A 22547-nucleotide genomic window follows, 5' to 3' on the forward strand; every position below is an offset into this window, starting at 1 on the left:
CTATTTCTTTATGTACGAAATGGTCAAGGTGCTGTATTAAGAAGCACCGCCACAACATCCATATTCTCATTATCGTCTAAATCGTCAACATCCATATTCTCATTATCGTCTAACACGTCAACATCCATATTCTCATTATCGTCTAACTCGTTGGTCAGAGACAATAAAGGTCCTATTGTTGCTGTATCATGATAGTTTACATTGTCGGGTAACAAGGGATGTGTTTTACATTTACATATCTTTGGGTTTTGACTTAGCTCACACAGTATAGCCTTCTGTATACTAGACAGTTCAACCGACATTGACCCCTTTACTTTCCAAACGTAGTGCTAACTTTCCCTAGGCCCCATACGGTCCCAAAGGTAATGTGACATTCCCGTACACATCGTATTGTATTCTGTCAATACTTTCAATGTAATACGTCTCAAATGATGAAGTCCTACATAGGTTTTATCATTCTTGTTTATTCTTAAAGGACTGGTTCTGAGTGCACTGCAAGCTGTTGTAAAAACATCTTGAAATGACCCATCGATCAAAACTACAGAACTACGTCCCAAGGAAAGACATGATTTTCTTGAAATAATCGCAGACCCTGGAGGTGTATTGAGGACTCAAAAATTCCTAAACAGACCAGTAAGATCATAAAAATAATTTGGAACATAATATTGATCGACTAGTGGCATCAAAGGTACGAGATTGCGCATGTTCCAATAAGCATTTAATATATTCAACACCTGAGAAAAACGTCACCGAATCAACCTTGCATAATGTTGAAAAGGATCGAGAAAAAAAGATGATATGAATTCTGTTATGATGGGCTTTATAGCCCTTTTTGTATCCGATTTTACACGGATTCATTAATTGTGAGTTGATGGAGAACTTCTGTCAGCATAGAGGTGTAAAGAACATGGATGAAGGAGAGGCAGGTCCGCTTTTATAAAGCGAATCTGAGAAGAAAAGGCTTGCATTAGACAAAGATAAGAATAACGTGAATATTGGCAATCAGCTAAAGCGCTGGAATACTATGAGGTGGAGACTGAAGATAAACCAAGCTGTTGCGGATTCCATATCATTTGGTAATCATATGACACGGGATCGTTGCAAAAATAATGTATGCCAGTTATGTCTTTAACGATAAAAGTACTCATAAATGTTTGGCCTAGTAAAACATCATATAAAATGCAAAATGAGACTAGCGTATCTGATCTAGTATGGTTTTGGTTTCTCATGTTTACAACGGTGACGTAAGACGTAATCAAAATATGTATTTCAGCTTTCGACGGAGATGAGGTGACCCAAGGATGTCACCGATCAACATCGGATTAATTCGTATGCGTATGAAAAATTGGAAGGTTCTCAGTTCGATAGAAATAGTACATGACTCATAATTCGATGAAACGTCGATATTATATAGTTTTAATAGTACCCAACGATGCTCAGGGCCAATATCTTTTAAGATTCAGTTTTATACTGACTGGTGATCTTCGTTTTGAATGATCATCCGAAATGCCTAGAATTTAATCTTTGATGTTCCGACATGGAATCACCAGAACACCACTTAAGTTAATCGTCTGTATAAAATTTAACTATTATATGTATAGTACGAAACTTTAGCCAAAGAAGAGCGTTCGTCTTCTTGTTAGGCTGATACACATGAACGTTGCTGATGTGCCAAGTATAGTCAAGAACAACGTTTCTTTATTAGTACTAAATCATGGGTGAATATAAATAAAATGTGAACACAAAGATCATTGCAATTATATAAATAAGTAACAAAATAGGACACATACCTTTTCTATTAACAAAATATAACTTATATCAGAAATAATTATTTCAATGCAGAAATATTTAAGTAAATATTTCTTCTGAGATTATCTTGCCTGAATGAGACTCATTTATAAGACACCAAAAGAACATTAGACGTCTGATGTTTCTTTCCTGCTGTTCAAAATCAGTCACAAGACACAGGAACGAGCTACTGCCTATCATGGTATGCAGTATACAAAGGAATTTCTGTCTAGCTTTTCTTGTTGTGTCATGTGCCTACAGTCATTATACACAACACTAAACTGAAATTCTTAGCTTCAAAGAAAAGCACATGCTCCTTGGTGTCACAGATCTCTATATGAGATATGTTTGAGGCTGTTAGTTCAAAATGAAATTGGTGAAATCTTCTAGTGATTCAAGATTCTCAAGTTTCCTGCGACAATCTTATTTTCCAATGTTGCGCCATCTGGTATGTCTATTCTTTCTCCAGGACTGGCTATGATTATCACAGTTCCCTGCAAAATGGGAAAGCAGACGTTAATGCATTTTGAAGCAGATGTTAATGCCTATTATTTCGTTGAGCATATTGTTACAGTTACAAGCAGTTTAAGTTCCTATGAAATCCATCAATTCTGCAGGAAAGCATGAAAAGAAGCACATACGCCATTCTGTTCACCATCCAAACATACGTTGTTTTTTGTATACATGTATCATATATGGAAAATATTCACATACAAGACCGTCATGCTCGATAAAATATTCTGATCTTCAAATGAATGGAAGACAAAGAAAATAGAAATGGACGGGTGATGATGTGGGGAGGTTTATTTCAGTTGACTAATTACTTGGTTTATACTCTTGTCAACTCAACGGCTCCGGTGACCTAGTGGTTAGAGCGTCCGCCTCATATGCGGGAGGTCTTGGGTTCGATCCCTGGCCGAGTCATACCGAAGACTTACAAAAATAGTATTAAAAACAGCTGCCTGTCTTGGCGCTCAGCATTAAGAAGTTAGTGTTATGGCTGGTCGGCCAGGTGTCAGGATAATGTGACCGGGTGGGACATCATGCTACATGTCTGCTGCGTGATGCACCAGTGCTAGACATCACTCTAAACTGCCACACCGCAGAAATCGTAACGAATTGACTGAAAAATTGTTAAAGCTACGTTAAATATCCAAGTCACACATACACACTTGTCAACTCAAAAAACACCTGGGTAATCAATGTCTTCGCTTGTTTGAAATAAAATCAAACTATGCAAAAATAAAAGAACTTTACATGCAGAAATTTGGCTCTTGAATAATTCTTGAAGCAGTTTGAGCGATTTGAGTCAGTAAAACATTTCACAAAAACTCTAATCTCCTTCCAATGACAAAGATACAATATAATCAAACTATTTCTTAGTGAATTTGTTTGGGGAATGATGCCATCTATTTGTATCAAACGACACTATCATATTTATATATAACTTATGAAAGAGAATTTAACTTTTTTTGGAAAGAGCTGATTTTCTACACCATCATTCGAATACTTACGTAAAGTGACATCTTTTTCACAGTATTGGACAAAGAAATAATGAATTTAGAGAACCAGAGTTCATCAGCCTATCAAGGCTACCTGAATAGATATCAATTATTACCTTTAGTGTCACATTTTTTCCAAACGTGACATCACCTGATACAGTCAAGTGGTCAAGTTCCAGGATATCGGGAATAGTTGCAAACCGCTGCAGAAAATCTGTAACCTGATAGAACAGAAAAAAGACAAAAGGTAGCCTAAATGATTAAAAATACTTTATTAAAAAAAAAGAAACTGCACTACAAATAGGCGTAATCAATTGCTATAAATGTACATACTACATAAATGTACAACTAAGTCTTATATAAAATGCATAATTAGGAAATAATTCTGGATTTCTAAAATAATTATAGATACAAATGAAATTCTAATACTAATTCCTTTATATTCATGAACGTAATTTTATACAACTGGTCATTTTATAAATATGCCTGTTACAGATATGATATTCATACCTAAAATATTTGTCTTGGGTATTTGAATTTATAGTTTTCAGTAATCGTACAATCTATAGCAAGTCAGTTACCAACAAAAATAAAGTAATTTCAGAGTATTTCCTAACAGAAATTCACTTCTTTTTTTTAAATGTTGACTGGTTGTTCTTGCATTTTATTCAGATTGATTAGTTAGAAAAGTATCTTGGCTGAACAAAAAACAAGGCAATTTACACCTCATTGCCATTGTTTTGAAAGTGAACACGTTCATGTCCAATTGTCTTTGGCGGGTGTAGCATCAAAAGAAAAAAGACCATAATTGTAATTGACATGATCATGATTATTTAGGACCATAACTGAAATGCATATAATCCTAATTACCTACTTCACACAAAATACCTTTGTGAAATGAGATCCCAGATTGCACAGAGGAACAGTTGGGAAGGACCGTTTTGAACTCATCATTAGAGACCCATTCTTAGCGCTGTACAAATTGCTCATAATGACCAGTAGATCTGATGTCATTTTCACAGGTAAGAATCGTGTTCTTGGAACATTTACACCTGTCATTAAAAAAGGAGTCATAATGCACAATTTTGATATATTTTAAAACAGGTTTCTAACAGAGACGAAATCTTCAAATAGTTATAAAATTTGTAAATTGCAAATAAAAATTTAATTAATTTGGTGATTACACACTTATTAAAATTGCATTATTTAACGTACCCTCAGAAGTACTGATAACAATTCACTCATAAGATACTGACAAGTTTGAATAATATATCAGAACACCCATTAAAAGCATTAAAGCATGACTTTATATGTTAAGCAGAAAAACATTTTCAGTGTAGATATACTGAATATTTCCCCTTTCTGATAAACTGAGTTGAAATAAATATGAAGTAGCAGGTAGCAAATGTACATACTTTTTAAATAGTAACAAAATGACCATCGAACTGTAAAAGGTTGTACACACCATTTGTATTTACTTATATATCTAGTCTTACTGCAAACAACAAAAATCCTTTTCGATAGTAGCACGATGATTGTGCACATCAGGGTCTGTGTTATTCTTCTACTGTTACTCCTAACAAACTTCACAGAACCAGATCTGCCGCCACAGTAAGGGACAACACATCTGGCTTTTTAGCTGGACTCGTCTCATAAGCCAATGTAGACATTTCTCACTAACATGTAACTTAATGTTTGCTATGACTTCAGGGTTGAAATTAAAAGTACATCCATTCAACTGACGCGTATCATATGGAAGCTTTTAAAAAAAAAAAAAAAAAAAAAAAAAAAAAATTTTCATTTGTACATGCTCAACTTCATCGCCATTAGGAAAGCAAATGTATTACAGGAATTATCAAAAACATCTACGACTTTTATTTTCATGTAAAGTATCAAGAACTATGACCATTATCCCGATCAGGAAAACATGCTGGCGAATTCTTTTGATCGGCACAAGTAAGCCATGTGTCACTGATACTTTTAAGATTTTTTCTAGCAAAGATGTATCTACCAAATATGTATCATCTAGAAAAATCAAAGAACATGTAGCAACTTTGTTCTCTGCTACTGTGTTTTCTGAACCTGCCAAACAGAACAACTCGGCGTATTAGGTAAAGGAAATACCTCATTGTTATTTAGTTTTCTCACAGCCTGCAATCAATGCCATAATAATATTCATATATGGAACAAAGCGGCATCAGTCAGTGCATTAGCTCATGTATTATATGTTAATGAAGTCATTTTCATAAGAACTGAGTTAAACATCATGCATTGAGCACATACATTTAAAGTCGTTTCCATCAACAAATACTCAAGTGTAGTGTGTTCAACACGTGCACTCACGTACACTTTGTATATGATTCTTGAAGCCTTTGTTATACCGGTTCAAATTCATTCATCTCAAAACTGTACAATGAAATCACAAAGATGATGAGAAGAATTGTAGGTGTAATTACAGTGAAACAATTTCCTATTATAAACATCAATTGTCATGGTTTTGTATAACACAACAGTTTGGTCAGTGCTTCAATATGTGGTCTCATTATTGCCACAAGGAGGTCAATGCTTGTTAGGTTTATAAATTTGTGTCATGGGAAAGGGGATCCTATTATTTCCACTGTTTGATAGACATTTTCGTGTGTGTCCAGGAAAAAGGGGTTTTAATATTATCACAAGAGTATACTGGTCGATTGGTCTTTAAATGTGTGCACGGGGAAAGGGTGCCCTATTATTACCACAAGGAGATCACTGTTTGCTAGGCCTTCCAGTTCGTGTCTATGAATGTGGCTGGGGGTATTATTGCCAGACAAAGAACATGACTGTTTGTTATGCTTTAAAATTTGTGGTTTCGTACCAACATCAAAACCCCACACAACGAACTAACTAATAATATATTGATGATCACAATGCTGGTGTCACAGCTAAATAGTCACATATCTTACTACCTGCTGTGTCGGGACAAAAGTTCTAAATGATTTACACACCAATGGCTCCTTCAAAGCTTTTGATTGCTGCACCCACTGCCGTTTCCAACTGAATCACATTCCTTCCATTATCTAGAGTCTGAAATTAACAAAGAATGTAATTTGTATAAATGTATTGCAAACAAAAACCACTTGACGTAAAAAATAATGATAATAATAATAATAATAATAATAATAATAATGAGGACTTTGTATAGCGCATCATCTTTAGAAGCTATAAGCGCTTTACAACAAGTAATGTGATAGGCATGAACATTTACAATGTAGTTTAGGGAGGAGGTAAAATACATTTTAAATATCTAATACTTACTTGTCATTATTGCATGTCTATATCTATACCTGATGCTACTCATCAGTCCAAGGGCAGTATTCCTTCCAAAAATGTTAGTAATTGGCATCATGTATTGCAGACTGATACCTTAATCTATTTTTAACAATGGGAACACCTTTCATCCATACTTTTGAATGAGGCATAAGGACATCAGAGCATGGATAGAAGAGGGAACGATGCCATGACAGCTGGTACGTACTACAATTCTGGGCCAACTTTTCGTGACTAGGTATTTGGCTTAGTCAAGTCACTGTTTCCCAGCCAAGAAAGATATCTATCTGAGAATATATTTGCATCAGCCAATCATCAAAGTACTGAAGGATGGGAACCCAGAAGGACATTAAATGGGTCGCTATTACAATTAATTAGGTTGGGGGAGCGATCAACCTTCCAGAATGTGGGCGTTTCATTACAGGTTTAGCCAGGCTCATTATTGCGATCAATGATTGGCACTGGTAATCCCTTAAATCCCAACAGGCCACTGTACGAATCAGTCTTTCAAAATGTGTCTTTGCATCCAAAGATGCAGCCAAAAAAGACGTTTGCCGTGACCCAGCAAAACCTAGATATGTCTAGTGTAACATATTTTCTTTGGTTAAATAACTTTGCAGAGATTGCCAAATACACTGAAAATGAACATCTGCATGTCTTAGCCATGGCTTCTAATTGTCTCTGCAAGGCCACTGGGGACAAACATTCCTCCTTGAACAGACTGAAGGAGGCTGCCGTACAAAATTCAACATGTGAGGCTATCTTAACTAGTGTCCACGCATTTAGTTGCATTGCCTTGTGAGCTTTTCATGAGAAGATTTTTCCAAGTTCCTTCTGAAACTCCAACCTGAAAGGCACACCACTCCAAGTTGAGAAATTTAGCTACTGACTATGACCTGGGACTAAAGTGTGGAAGATAGGACAGATCACTCCATGTACGGTTTGGCCTCTTCCTGGCATTTATATAAACTATATGTCAGCTCCTTAATCATCGCTAAGCAAAGAAGCAGCAGCCGGTCCTTTTCGGTGTATCCAGAGGAAATGAATAGTCTCTGAACACAACAAACGCTGAGACTTAGATCTGTGAGCAGTATGCCGAAAAACCTCATTTACCACAATATTTAAAGTCAACATCACTTGACGCATTTTTTATGGAACTCGTCTGTGCCCAAAACAACTGACAGCTCGTCATTCTATCTTTGCTCTCAGGACGAGACAGGATTATTGTATTTCATCACCCTCCAGGAAGAATGGGATTTCAGGATTATTGTATTTCATCACCCTCCAGGAAGAATGGGATTTCCTGAGCATCTTCGCTCACAGGAGCAAGCAGGACAAGCTGTTTTATCCTCTCTCCCTGAGTAAGTGGATTGTTGAGTCCATCTCAATTTTAATGGCAACACTTGGCGGGTCCATTCCCTTTTTGATGTTAACAAGGACCAAGGATGGGAAAATCAAGGGCAAAACAAGTTTAATGATCCCTGGAGCTACATCAGAGTCATATATGATGTAATGGTCAGAAATGAAGACATAATTGACTGACCACACCAAGTGGTGGAAGTCTCCAAGTACTGTTATGATAGACAGGAACATAACAAATGGAGGTGTATTGACCGGATTCATTCTTTTAGACTGGTTTTCAAGACCCAAAATCCTTTCCCCATAGGGATCAAAATGAAACAGAGAGAAAGGTGTTCTATTTTGTATGGAAATGCATCTATATACCAGTGATCAAATGATGGCACGCATTCTAGATGCTTATCTTAGATGCCCAGTGAATGATGTTCAGCGCCTGGCGATCTATGTTCTGTGATAGGCGTTCTGTGTTCCAAGATAAGAAACCCAAGACCGAAAATGGGAGATCAGTAGTATATAGTATACCAGTGGAAGACTCATGATGCTAAATGATCATCTCCTTGTGCTCCCAGGGCCTAATGATATATGTTTGATACCCGGTAAAAGAAACTATACTGTCTCTTGAAAGATCGCGTAGTGAGTGCCTGGTACCTGGTGACTGAGTGCCAGTGGCTGCCAACAGTACCTAGTGACTGGTGATAGACCTCCCTAGCTGTCTCTAAAGTAAATACCCAAGTTAATGGAGCCTGGTGCATCTGATCAGTGACATAATTTTTGACTTTTAATACATTGCCTAATGATGGTGGGTATTCTACTTGGTGCTGACAACTTCTATGTTACAAATATTCCTTCTTAGTGGAAATAGTTGATATCATATATTCAATCACATTGCTCACTTAACTAGGTTCCCAATGCGGGTCTGGTGTTGTTGAATTGGACCGACGTGCCTCACTACGTTTAGAAAGAGGCGACTAAATAGAGGCAAACTATTTGCCGTGGGTTGCGTCCCGTGTCGGGAAAAGAAAGGTTCCTGGTAAATGAGCAGAGGCTTTCCGATGCAATACCCTACTTTGGCTTCTTCTTCTAGATATGTGGTCGGAATTGTATGGGTCTCGACAAATCGGCTGGTCACGCCGAACCCTAGGAAGTCTTTATTTACTCACACACCTTAATCTTTCTCCTCGTATATTGATACCACCGTTGCCCCTACAGTCTGTTCCTTTAGCTTCGCCTTTCCCCAAGTCTTAGAAGAGTTCCTAAAAGGCGGTGGCTTAATGGGTCAATGAGGAGGTAATTTTAGTGACCCTAGAAGGCGGTGGCATCACGGGTCAATCATAAGTAATATTATTGACTGAATATAGCATTTTTTTTCCTTGCTCTTGAAACGTGTCCCCTTGTTGGGCTCCATGGTGGGCGGCGAGCACGGGTGCTGAATTTTATTCAATCCAGCATCAAAATGTCAACAACAAAAAATCAACACAAACGTAATAAAACTGGATCTGAGTCAAAAGACGAACCATGTAGTGTGGAGTCATTTCGACGCTTCGTGGTCATACAGTCTAAAGATGCCACAAAACCGCTTGCCTCACCATCTCCGTTTGTCATAGAAAAGACGATCACAGGATCGATTAGCACACCAAAACGTGTCAAAAAGTTGAAATCGGATTGCCTTCTTATTGAGTGTGAGCGACGATGTCTAACAGAAATCACCAGGAAAATGAACAATTTCTTCGATATCCCAGTGACCTAGTTCGCTCACACCACACTCAATACGTCCAAAGGCGTGATTCGCTGTCGTGACTTGGCTGGATTCAGCGACATAGATATCATTGAAGGGATGAAAAACGAAGGTGTCACTGCTGTCCGTAGAATACGTATTAAACGTAATAACAATCTGCATGACACCAGCACATTCTACTCACCTTTAAAAAACCAACTGTACCCAAAGTGGTCAAAGTTGGCTCTGGTAGTAATATGTGTATTCAATCGATTGTTTTCCCCTGCGGATCCGGGGTTATAGAATTGGCCCGAATTGTCCTCACTAAGTTTCGTAAGAGGCGACTAAGTAGAGGCACCCTGTTTGCCGTGGGTTGCGTCCCGTGTCGGGGGAGGAAAGGATCCAGGTAGTTGAGCAGAGACTTTCCGTTACAATACACTAATTTGGCCTCTACTTCTTCTAGAAGGGTGTTCGTGAGGGCCGGGTCTCGACAAATAGGCTGGTTATGCCAAGCCCTAGGAGGTCCATAATTCCTTGATCACTTTCTCTATTTTTCTCCATGTATCTCTCTTGATACCACCGTTCCCCTACTCTCTACCCTTTTTGTTTTCCTTTCTCCTACTCTATGCAGATTTAAAAAAGGCTGTGGCTAAACGGGTCAATCGGGAGGTAATCTTACCTACTGAGTATACCACCTTTGTATCTCTGGCACTTGAAAAGTGTCATTTTGTTGGACACCGTGGCAAGTGGCGAGCACGGGTGACGAAATAACAAAAAAATGGAAAATCAAAATAAACAAAAAATCAACACAAGAGAACAGCAAATGTTTCAGACTCCGACGATGAGCCATGTGGCGTGGAATCTTTTCCTTGCTTCATGGTCATCCGGTCCATAGATGAATCTAAACCACTTATCGCACTATCGCCATTTATAGTTAAAAAGACTATACTTGGATTATTCGGCAAACCACAAAAAACTAAACTCAGGTGGTCTGCTTGTGGAGTGCGAACGTAAAGCACATACTAAGAACATCCAAAAATTTAAGACCTTTCATGACATTCCAGTAACCTGTTTCGCACACACATCACTTAATACATCAAAAGACGCCATTCGTTGCCGTGACTTGGCTGTAGTCAGCGACAATGAAATCACTGAACGGGTGAAAAATGAAGGTGTCACTGCAGTCTGTAGAATTCGTATCAAACGAAACAACAATATGCAGGATACCAACTCCATTATACTCACCTTTACCAAACCTACAATACCTAAAGTAGTCAAGGCTGGATTTTTACAGGTAAAGGTTGAGATAAATATACAAAATCCCCTTCGATGCTTCACATGTCAAGAAAATGGCCATCATGAAGAGCGATGCTCGAGAAACCAAGTATGTGGCTGATGCGGAGACCTTTCTCGTCCGGAATCCGAGTGCAGAGCCACTCCGCATTGCGTCACCTATGGAAAGCAGCACCATACTAATTCAAAATATTGTGACACATGAAAATATGAGAAGAGAATACAGAAGATTAAGTACACCTCCAATCACATATCCATAGGCCAGGAAGCTTGTACAAGCTAGAACTTCCCTCCCCGGCCCGACCTTCTCAACTGTAGTTAAAAACAACCCAGAAGCAACAAAGACGCTCAAACACCAACAAACTTATCTGAATCCCCTTCCAGCTTAAACATTCCGCATTACAAACCTATAAAAAATTTAATATCGGCCCTAACAACATTCAACAACACTACACTGACAAAATCACCAAACAGTAAAAAGAAATCTCAAATACATAGGCAGCACGAGGGGTCTGATGACCCTATAAAGCTGCACGACAGGTTTGGAGACTTTGAGGATATGGATACAGCAGAATCTGCTCCATGTCCACATGGTGACTTTCAAGGTAGCTCCAGACGTACCAATAAAAATGTCACCCCATACTTCCTCCAGAAAAATAACCACACAAATTGCCTCGGGGAAAGGTCTAACCTAGCTCAACAATCGTCAATTTAAATTTATAATGGAGAACTCCATCATACAATGGAACTGTCGAGGACTTAAAACAAATTACAATGATATTCTCCTCCTTTTAAACGAACATGATCCGGCAGTACAATGCCTTCAGGAAACATTCTTGAAAGATACGGATAACATTACACTTAAAAACTACTCCTTGTTTAACACCTACTCCCAAAATTTTGACAGGGCCTCAGGAGGTGTTTCTGTTGTTGTGAACAATAGAGCCCCTCGTAGCGTCATTCCTTTAAACACAAATCTGCATGACATTGTTGTTTGCGTCACTCTAAATCGAGTGATTATCTTTTGTTCTATTTACTTACCACTAAACACCAACGTAGTAACAAACGATTTAGACAAACTTGTTCAACATCTTGATGCACCATTTGTTTTACTCGGAGATTTTAACAGTTTATGGGGATGAAACCACATAAGTGACCGAGGCCACAAAGTAGAAGACTTCATCTCTAGACACGATTTGTGTCTATATAACACCAAATCACCGACATATTTATACCCAGGAAAGGGTACACACACGTGTATCGATTTGACAATTTGTTCCCCGTCGCTGCTTTTGGACTATGAATGGAAGGTTGCTGATGACCTTCACATCAGTGATCACTTTCCAATCTCTCTTAAGAACACCGAAGCTACAATCGACGAAGCAATTACACAATGGAATTTAAAGAAGGCTGACTGTGCCAAATTTGAAACACTATGCACAGCTAGGCTTAGCAGGGATACCGTTTTAAACGACAATAACCCTTTTCAATATTTTACTTCTGTTTTAACCGACATTGTAGAATAGTCCATTCCCAAGTCCTCACCAAACTTTAAAAGAACCCCAAAAACCGTGGTTCACAAAATAATGTAAAGAGGCCAACTCCCGAATATTTAGCTACGTACTCTATTGTTCGGGCCAAATGCAGCTGCACGATTAAAGAAAGTAAAAGAGCATCATAGAAAAAATATGTTTCAACTTTAAATTCGCGTTCCTCTATAAAGAAAGTTTGCGACACGATCCGCAAAATAAATGGAAAGGGAAAACACAATCCCTTTCGACATCTCAATCTAAACAACAAATATTTCAATTCCAATATACTTGCTGATAGTGCCTCATCGTCGAATTATTCAGAAGCCTTCAGAAGATAAAGAACTCTAACAGAAAAGACACGGTTGAAATTCACATCGAATAACTCAGAAAGTTATGATCAACCGTTTACACAGTTTGAGTTGATGGAATCTCACACAAGCTGTGTGTGCAAAACAATGTAACGAATGGTCAATGTTCGGCTTGAATGGTACCTAAAAACTAACAATTTAATATCTCCTTTCCAAAGTGTTATTTGATATGGCCGGAACACCAGTGATCATTTGGTTAGACTAGAGACATGTATTTACGATGCATTTATCAAGAAGGAACATTTAGTTGCGGTTTTCTTTGATTCAGAAAAGGCCTATGACACGACATGGAAGTACGGGATAATAAATGACCTGCACGATCTAGATCTAAAAGGCCGTCTGCCCTCTTTCGTAACAAATTTTCTCTCAGAGAATTCAAGTGGCTATACCCTCTGATCTGCACGATCAAGAGATGGGTCTGCCCCAGGTCAGTATTTTATCTGTGACGCTTTTCAACATCAACAGTAATAGCATCACCAAGCGTTTGACACCCGGTGTGGATTGCTCGCTATACATTGATGATTTTCTACTATGTTATCGATCAAAGCACATGCATAAAATCAAAAAACAACTGCAGCAAAATATAAACAAGATTTAAAATTGGGCCATTACTAACGGTTTCAAATTCTCGAATCAAAAACGGTATGTTTGCATTTCTGTCCGTTACCAAGACATCACGAGGAACCTAAACTCACGCTGGACCGAACACCTATTCCAGTTGTTGAGGAAACAAAGTTTTTAGGTATTATCTTCGACAGAAAACTGACTTTTGTTTCACACCTAAATAACTTGAAAGCTAAATGCTTAAAATCTCTAGATCTACTTAAAGTAGTAACGGACACTGACTGGGGTGCTGATAGAAAAATCGTCCTCAATTTATACAGAACGCTTATTCGCTCCAAACCGGACTATGGTTGCATTGTTTACGGTTCAGCTATAAAGTCATATTTGAGAATGCTTGATCCAATTCATCATCAAGGAATAAGACTCGCTTTGTGAGCATTTAAGACATCCCCGTGTGAAGCCTTCTAGCTGTAGCGAACAAACCACCTTTACCACATCGTAGGGAAATGCTTTCCGCACAGTATGCTTTAAAATTAAAATAAAACCCTGTGAACCCTGCTTTTTCGGCTGTTTTTCAACACAAATACAGAACCTTGTACGCCATACATTCCTTTGGCATTAGAATATCATCCAACCTTGAGAGTACAAAAATTGATCTTTCTAAACTTCGGAAAATGTCCATTCCCGAAACACAACCCTAGCTACTTAACAACCAAAAGTCCTTTTTATGCTAAACGATGGAAAAAAATCAGAAACAAACATTACCATCTTGCACAACTCTTGTCATGAACTCCTCATCGAATTTAAAAACTACGCAAGAATTTATACCGACGGATCAAAGAATGAGGAAAAGGCTGCTGCAGCCTTCGTTAGTGGAAAGCATACAACCCAAGTTTGCTTACTAATGGCACATCAATTTTTTTCAGCCGAAATCAAAGCAATAGACCTTGCTCTGCAATATATAGAAAACAAACGTATTTTTAAACAGCATCATCTTCTCCAACTCCCTATAAGTACTTCAGTCAATAGAAAACTGGAGAACCCACTACTGACAAATGTTCTCGTCCAAAATGCTAAGCTGAGTACCTACCACAATATCGTATAATGCTGGCTACCTAGCCATGTTGGTATTAACTCATTCGGCCCCAATCCCGCCTGTAGGCTTGAATAGGCTGTACCCAGTTTCCGAGCTCTGCAGCATCAAGGTCATTTAAGATACATCAAAGTGGTGGTATTAACAAAAAGCAGACAGATACAGCTATACAATGATACCAAATAATCTGGAAGTTCTAGTTGCACTACAAAATACAGAGCGCAAAAACCTAATTCGTTGGACGCGTTTTTTTCACTCAAAATTCGCTCGTGTCGGAATGCGAATTTGTGTCCGGATTTTAAACCTTTTAGCCTCAGATCAAAGGCAGACCAGTCTGAACTGCACACAGACAGGTAGGTAAACCTTTCCAAATGCACGGATAAGGTGGGCATTTTGATTAAAGAGTAGTCTCCATACTAAAATGATGGGTCCATTAAGAAAAAAAAAAATAATCCAACTTTTATCATTCTGTTCATGTGCAAGCAAAATAACCTATGGAAAACGATGTTTCTAATACAACTAGGCATTAGTCTCGTGGAAAATCGTTTGAAAGGCGATGTATTACGATGTATTCAGAAATTGCCACCAAAATGTCTTTCCTACTCAGGCAAAAACGACAAAAACTTCAGGGGCCGAATGAGTTAAAGGTAATGAAGAAGCACTGCCAAAATGGCACTATCTCAAGAACCAACTGATTTTAAAATACCCTATCATGATTTTAAACCTAGTAGTATCAAAGTGACTTCATGTCAGAAGTGGCAGATATCATGGAATGATGCAGTGAATAAAAAACTTCACGCCATCAAGCCAATCCTAGGAAGATGGACTCCTTCCTACAGAGTTATGCGTAGAGAGGAGTTAGTCATTGCAAGGATCCGGATTGATCATACTTATATAACCTACTCCCGCATAATAAAAGGTGAAGGCCCATCAGAGTGCATTTCTTGCAATGAACCATTCACTGTTTAGCAGTTTATGATAGAGTGTTTCGTCCTGCAACCTACGCACGATCGGTATTACAATGTGCATGACATGAAGGAACGTTTTGATACAATAAACATCATTTGTATTATAGAATTCCTGAAAACAGTGAACATTTACTCTAAACTCTAACTTGTATGCTATCACTTAGAGCAGTATTATATATATATATATATATATATATATATATATATATATATATATATATATATATATATCGTCTCTTTTTTAAATACCTTTTCATCTGTCTTCATTAACATACACCATTTACATCCCCCGTTGATTGGGAAGCTTTATTTTTCACCATTACCATCTTATCGTTTTAATTTCAACTATTTGGTTTTGATATCGCTGGTCGATAAGAGACTTTTCATAATTTTTATACAATTATACATACAGAGCTGATGCGCTGTTAAAATATAATCAATCAATCAATCAATCACTTAATTAGGCAAGTTCCACAAACTAGGTATTGATATCATTGAAGCAAGAGTCTTCCATATACCTGGACATACCACAAACACAAGCAACTTCTGTACATTTGGATGTAATGCAGTCCTCTCAGAATAAAGGATGGGGTACGTCTGAGAATATTAAGAAATGTGAATCTTCTTCATAGAATAACAGGCCCTATGACTTTCCACCACACCCCAAACCTCATCGGGTCACAACCGACAAATAGAGCAACCATTTTTGCATATACATTCTGTGTATGCGAGATGAATGGTATGTGAGTGTGTGGGTGGGTGGATGGGTGTCTCAGACTGCCTTTCTATGCCCTCGTTTTCCAATACCATGAGGCAATATTGAATGCTGACAGGAAATATGAAACAAGATAAAGATCTTCCTTTTGCAATGAAATCAAAAGCCCAAAATAAGTCAAAATGGACACTAATAAATAAAGCACAAACTGTAGATAAATGAACAAACAGAACACAGAAATGGGTACAACTGATAAAAGAAAAGATGAACGATATTGAAATTGATGAAAGTTTGAGTACTCAAATGATACATGTTGCTTTTCTTAGTTGTTTGAACACTGTAGTAAGAGAATACAATGCTTTAGGAATACAAGAACAGTTTAATATTGTACTCCATTCAGGTAATCTAAGTATGCAAAATTTGTTGGCAACAAACTATAATAATGCTATACAATGGTATGTGTAGTATTATGCTGTATTATATATAAAACTTTCACTATTTCACTTGACCTAAAGGAATAATAGAATGTTCTGGAATTACCTTGATCTGGCTTTTTTGTAACTAGTAAACATCAAAATGTTCCTAGATTATTCCAGACTTTAAATAAAAACAAAAAACAAGTTCACATCCCACTTACAACGTATTATCACAGACAAAAGTTACCTATGTAAACGTGTTATTTTCGAATGAAAATTAGCTTAAAGTTCGGCCTACAATCATGGACAAATACAATTAGCACACACCTTTGTCATACCATGGACAAATACAATTAGCACACACCTTTGTCATACCATGGACAAATACAATTAGCACACACCTTTGTCATACCATGGACAAATACAATTAATACACACCTTTGTCATACCATGGACAAATACAGTTAGTACACACCTTTGTCATACTAAAGCATGAATGATGGCAAAAGTGAGCTGGAATATATTCATGTGACTTTACAGAGAAGTTCAATGGTCCTGCAACAGCAAGATCCTTAATAGCAACTATTTTCCAAAGTAGTACTCTAAAAGTAAACTTAACATTGTATGATATAAACCACTGCTACTCATTAGTAGCATCTGACATATTATTTTCATGTAAAACATGCGTAACCTGTACCTAGCTGTGACTGGTGTAGACTTAGAGAAACCATTGCACAATGCACAGCTATATCAGGGTCGATATCATTTGTTCAACTTATGAGTTCCAGTGCAGACCCTGATTTCCAGGTACATCAAGCAACAGCCAGCAGATCTAGGTCTATGTTTGCAGTTGGGCATGTATAATACACATGTTAATACTATAAGTAGAAATTTAGACACTGGTTAACACTGTATTAGGTAACTGATACAAATGATAATACTCTATGTAGTAACTTACATGCTTGTTTATACACTGGCTAATACCATATCTAATAATTGTTTAATTTTGTATGTAGTAATGCATGTGCTTGTTAATACTGGTATATAGTCATTTATGCATGAGTTAATACTGTTTGCAGTAATTAAGATACAGGTATATACTGTATGTAGTAATTTATACACTAGTTATAAATGTATGCTGTAACTGATATACTGATCAATACTTTGGTATTTTGTATGTACTGGTTAATATTGTATGTAGTAATGTATTAATTTATACATCAGCTAATACTGTATATTACTAATGTATAAGAGTTAGTACTGTATGAAAATTCTATACTGGTTAATACTGTATGTAGCAATTTATACACTGGTTTAAACTGTATGCAGTAACTAATATACTGGTCAGTGGAAGCCATGATAGCTTACTAGAGTGTTAGACTCATTATCCAATGCTAATGGGTTCAATACCTATGTCAGTCAGGGTCTGTGTATCCTTCAAGAAGGCAATTAGTTGCCATTTCCTCAGCATGATGTAGATAAGAACATGCTACAAGTGACTTTAAAACCAATGAAAACAAAAATGCACTGGTTAATATTGTATGAAGTATTTTATATGCTGGTTGTTGTTGTTGTTCTAGGGTTTAACGCCATTTTTCAGCACAAGATAGCCTATACATGGCGGCCAGTATAACTGGTGGAGGAAGAACCATGGAAAACTCAGGGAAGAACCACCGACCCATGAGAAGCTACTGGCAGGCTTTCCCACAAACCCACACTAGCCGAGCCATGGACTCGAACCCACACAGACAGAGGTGAGATGGCAGTGATCCAGAACGGTGAGCGCTTTAGACCACTCGGCCACTCAGGGCCCCCTATATGCTGGTTAATGCATGTAGTAATTTATGATGAGTTAATACTGTATATAACCATATATACACATATCAATACTGTTTGTAGTGCGTTAAACACAGGTAAATACTATGGAAATTAATTTATACATTGACTAATACTGTATATTAGACATAATGAGTTAATACTGAATGCAGTAAATTATGCTTGGATCTATATTGTATAAAAAAAAATATAAATGAGTTAATGCTTTTTGTAAGATTGTATATGCAGATTAATTTGTTATATATTTTAAACAAATAAGTACAAAATATGCATAGAGTTTATAATTTAAGTAATAAGTTATCAAATTGCCTTCAACAATTAAAGGGTTACTATTCTTACCTTGGGATTGACAATTATTTCCATGTGTAAAGTTTTCTCTTCAACTATCCTTTTCATGCCTGCCAGGCTTATCCACAGATTGTTGGTGTTGAAAATTCTGTCAGAATAGAATAGATACAATAGGATACATGTACAATTTATAACATGTACTAAAATACAATAAATACTTGCTTTTTTAAATATAAGGAAACATTGCTAAAATTTGTATGACCATAACCCCAGAATCAAAAGGTTACATGTATATGACAATGGATAAATAGCCTTGCCTGTGTAATGATGCATCCCAAAAGTAAAGAAAATCCATTAGTGGATTTTAGAAAATATAAACAAATATAAATCATTATCCAAAACCATTACTATGACTGTGACCTTGACCCAAAGCTCAATGGGTCAAGAGTGCATGTCACGAATGAATTGCCTTTGTCTTCATAATGTTTCATGCTGACAATAGGAAATATATGCAAATGAAAATTTTTAATACAACTTATTTTATGATTGAAACCTTGACATCAAGGTAAAATGGGCAAGCCAGTCTATTGTGGAATGAATTGCCCTGGCGTCATAATGATTCATGCCAAGTATGATGATAATGTATCTTTGGAGGTAGGAAATATATGCAATTTAAATTGTTTTTTTTTAAAACAAAGCTTAACCAACTCTCAAGGCATCAGCCATGGCCATTGCGGCCAGAAATGTGACTGCTCCACTTCATTGGCATCAAAAGAAATGAAGTGGGTTCAATGAAACATTTCTGTATGGTAGATTCTCTGCATTCTTCAAGGCTCTCGGTTTGAGGGAAAAGAAAATTAAATTCTAGCTAGTTAAAATATATTTTTCTCTAGATACACTTTATCAGACATTAAAACAAACTTTTTCATAAACTATCAATGAAAATTGAATACCCAAAGTGAATGAACACAGTCAAAATACTAAATCTCTACATGTATCAAGTACCATATAGGTACTTACTTGTCAGTCAAGTCAAACTTCAAACAACAAAAATCCTAATCTTTCATAGCCTAATGTGCCTGCAGTTTAGGGTCTATATTGTTTGTTCTGTTGATTACTCATAACAAATTGCACAGACCCAGATCTGCCACAGCAGTGTACGATGGCAGATGTGGGTCTGTGCAGTTTGCAATTGGACTCATCTAATAAGCAAGTATATATGGTGGGTTTGTATGTCAATTATGTTTTGCAGCGTTTATTGGACACACAAAAGCTTCTAAAGTGTGCTACATATGAAATTTATGTGGTGTTTGTGAGGTGTTTCAATTTCGTACTACACAAGTTCTTAATTGTAAGGGAAAGACTAATTGGAAATGCTATTGTGTTAATTTTAAGGGAAAGACTAATTGGAAATGTTATTGTCAATTTTAAGGGAAAGACTAATTGGAAATGCTATTGTGTTAATTTTAAGGGAAAGACTAATTGGAAATGCTATTATGTTAATTTTAAGGGAAAGACAAATTAGAAATGCTATTGTGTTAATTTTAAGGGAAAGACAAATTGGAAATGCTATTGTGTTAATTTTAAGGGAAAGACAAATTGGAAATGCAATTGTGTTAATTTTAAGGGAAAGACTAATTGGAAATGCTGTTGTGTTAATTTTAAGGGAAAGACAAATTAGAAATGCTATTGTGTTAATTTTAAGGGAAAGACTAATTGGAAATGCAATTGTGTTAATTTTAAGGGAAAGACTAATTGGAAATGCTGTTGTGTTAATTTTAAGGGAAAGACAAATTGGAAATGCTATTGTGTTAATTTTAAGGGAAAGACTAATTGGAAATGCAATTGTGTTAATTTTAAGGGAAAGACTAATTGGAAATGCAATTGTGTTAATTTTAAGGGAAAGACTAATTGGAAATGCTGTTGTGTTAATTTTAAGGGAAAGACAAATTGGAAATGCTATTGTGTTAATTTTAAGGGAAAGACAAATTGGAAATGCTATTGTGTTAATTTTAAGGGAAAGACTAATTGGAAATGCAATTGTGTTAATTTTAAGGGAAAGACTAATTGGAAATGCTGTTGTGTTAATTTTAAGGGAAAGACTAATTGGAAATGCAATTGTGTGCCAGTAAATGTTTGAGAAGATTTTAACATGTCAAAATTCATCTTTACCAAAAAAGCTCTATCCCAGTAGAACCTAGAGAAATTATCATCATATAAATTAGGTCTCCACACTTTTATTAAACTGGTTGAGAGCAAAGTCTTCATTAATGCTTTCTCACACATTTAAAGCATGGCTAAACTAGATCGCATCAATTTTTTATTATAAACATGTATGTTTCACCAGGGGAACTGTCTGCTGTTACTGATGAATTTTGGTTCATTTTGTCTGTGTCTCTTTCAGCATGAACTAAATGGTCACAGTAATGTTGTACAAAGATCACAGCTGTGAAATGACCTGCAGTAATGTTAAGGATGATCCTTGAGTAAAGTTTCTTCAGCAGAAACTGTAGGATGTGTGAAGATTGGACTGCCAAACAAATGTTGCAGATGCCAACTGCAACTGCAGGGACTTCACTCAATATGTTTAGTTCCAATATGCAATACTGCACTGTCCTTAGATTTTTGGATAAAAAAAACTGAATGGAATGAAGTGAATGCCAAAAAAGAACAGATGCATAGCGGTTGTTGTCCCCAAGAATTGAATGACATAAATATAATCTTTTATGTAAAATATTATCCAAAGTATATTACAATAACATGATAATAAAACATCCCTTCTGCAGATTATATCACTAATACAGTTTCTGACATTAGGAGCAAAAGCTTTAATTTAATAGCCTAGACCAAATAAAAATGTTAAAAATAGAAAATGTTACACTCACTTGAACTTTCGCAAAGTTTTAAATTCAGCAACCTGAAAAAAAACAATATCATTTTATTTCTTGATGCACTAAAACAACTTTTTCATACTTTATTTCAGCAAGTCAGAGTGTTGTAAACTCAGAAATAAGAGACTTACATATACAAACCAAAGTGACTTGAGATATGAACGAGATGCTTGCTTGTAAAGGCAAGAGCCTCTGAATGCGAATCTGTTTTAAAATAGTTTTCAGGAATCCAAGATAAGACCATTTCTTGTTCTTAAATGCTGAATGATGAAACTATCTCTAAAATTCTTGAATGCTTATATTCGTAAATTAGCAGCCATGTTGAATGTAAAATCAGCATTATTTACATATAGTGCAAATTAGACGTGATTAGAAGACTTCTGGTGAAAACCCATGTTAATATAACCACTGATTAAAGAGAATTTGTGACAACATTGTATAGATGTTCATTGTGGTGGGTATATTTGAGGTCAGCCCGGGACCATTTTTATTTAGGAAAAAACTATACAACACTAGAAGACTTTTGGTGTAAACTTCATGCTGATATATTCATCCTTTCAGGAGGAGTAACTATACCAAGGTTTTCAAGATGGCTGTTGTGGCTGCCATATTGGATATCTGAGCAGCACCATTTTCATTTAGAATCAACTAGACCTTGGGATATGTTTGTGTGTAAAGTTTCGTGGCAATCCTCCCAATAGTTGAAAAAGAGTGCCAAACACAAACTTGTGCTAACAGATGAGCATTAGATAATGACCATAGATCCCTGATACCACAGAGACCATAGGCAATCTCATAAGCTCCTCTGATCTATGGCCAGTAAAACTAAGAAAGCGGTATACATTGAATTGGCTCTACTTGACAGAACTCAGCATCAACCAATTAAATTTATCCAGGTTTGTAATTATATAAAA

General features: G+C 36.6%; 1 protein-coding gene across 1 annotated transcript in view; it reads right to left on the reverse strand.

Moving 5' to 3' along the window:
- Positions 1-1869: 1869 nt before the first annotated feature.
- LOC149794720 (UTP--glucose-1-phosphate uridylyltransferase-like) overlaps positions 1870-22547 on the reverse strand; it is a 35029-nt gene continuing 14351 nt past the window's right edge. Inside the window, exons 9-14 of the mRNA XM_089963961.1 lie at positions 21628-21659; positions 18794-18890; positions 6275-6353; positions 4179-4342; positions 3407-3511; positions 1870-2282 (exon numbers count right to left, since the gene is read on the reverse strand). Coding sequence (XP_089820087.1) covers positions 2175-2282; positions 3407-3511; positions 4179-4342; positions 6275-6353; positions 18794-18890; positions 21628-21659 — 585 coding nt within the window. The 3' untranslated portion in view covers positions 1870-2174. The remainder of the gene's footprint in view (positions 2283-3406; positions 3512-4178; positions 4343-6274; positions 6354-18793; positions 18891-21627; positions 21660-22547) is intronic.

Source organism: Sinohyriopsis cumingii, chromosome 7 (genome assembly GCF_028554795.1).
Source record: "Sinohyriopsis cumingii isolate HCF-2022 chromosome 7, ASM2855479v2, whole genome shotgun sequence".
NCBI lineage: Eukaryota > Metazoa > Mollusca > Bivalvia > Unionida > Unionidae > Sinohyriopsis > Sinohyriopsis cumingii.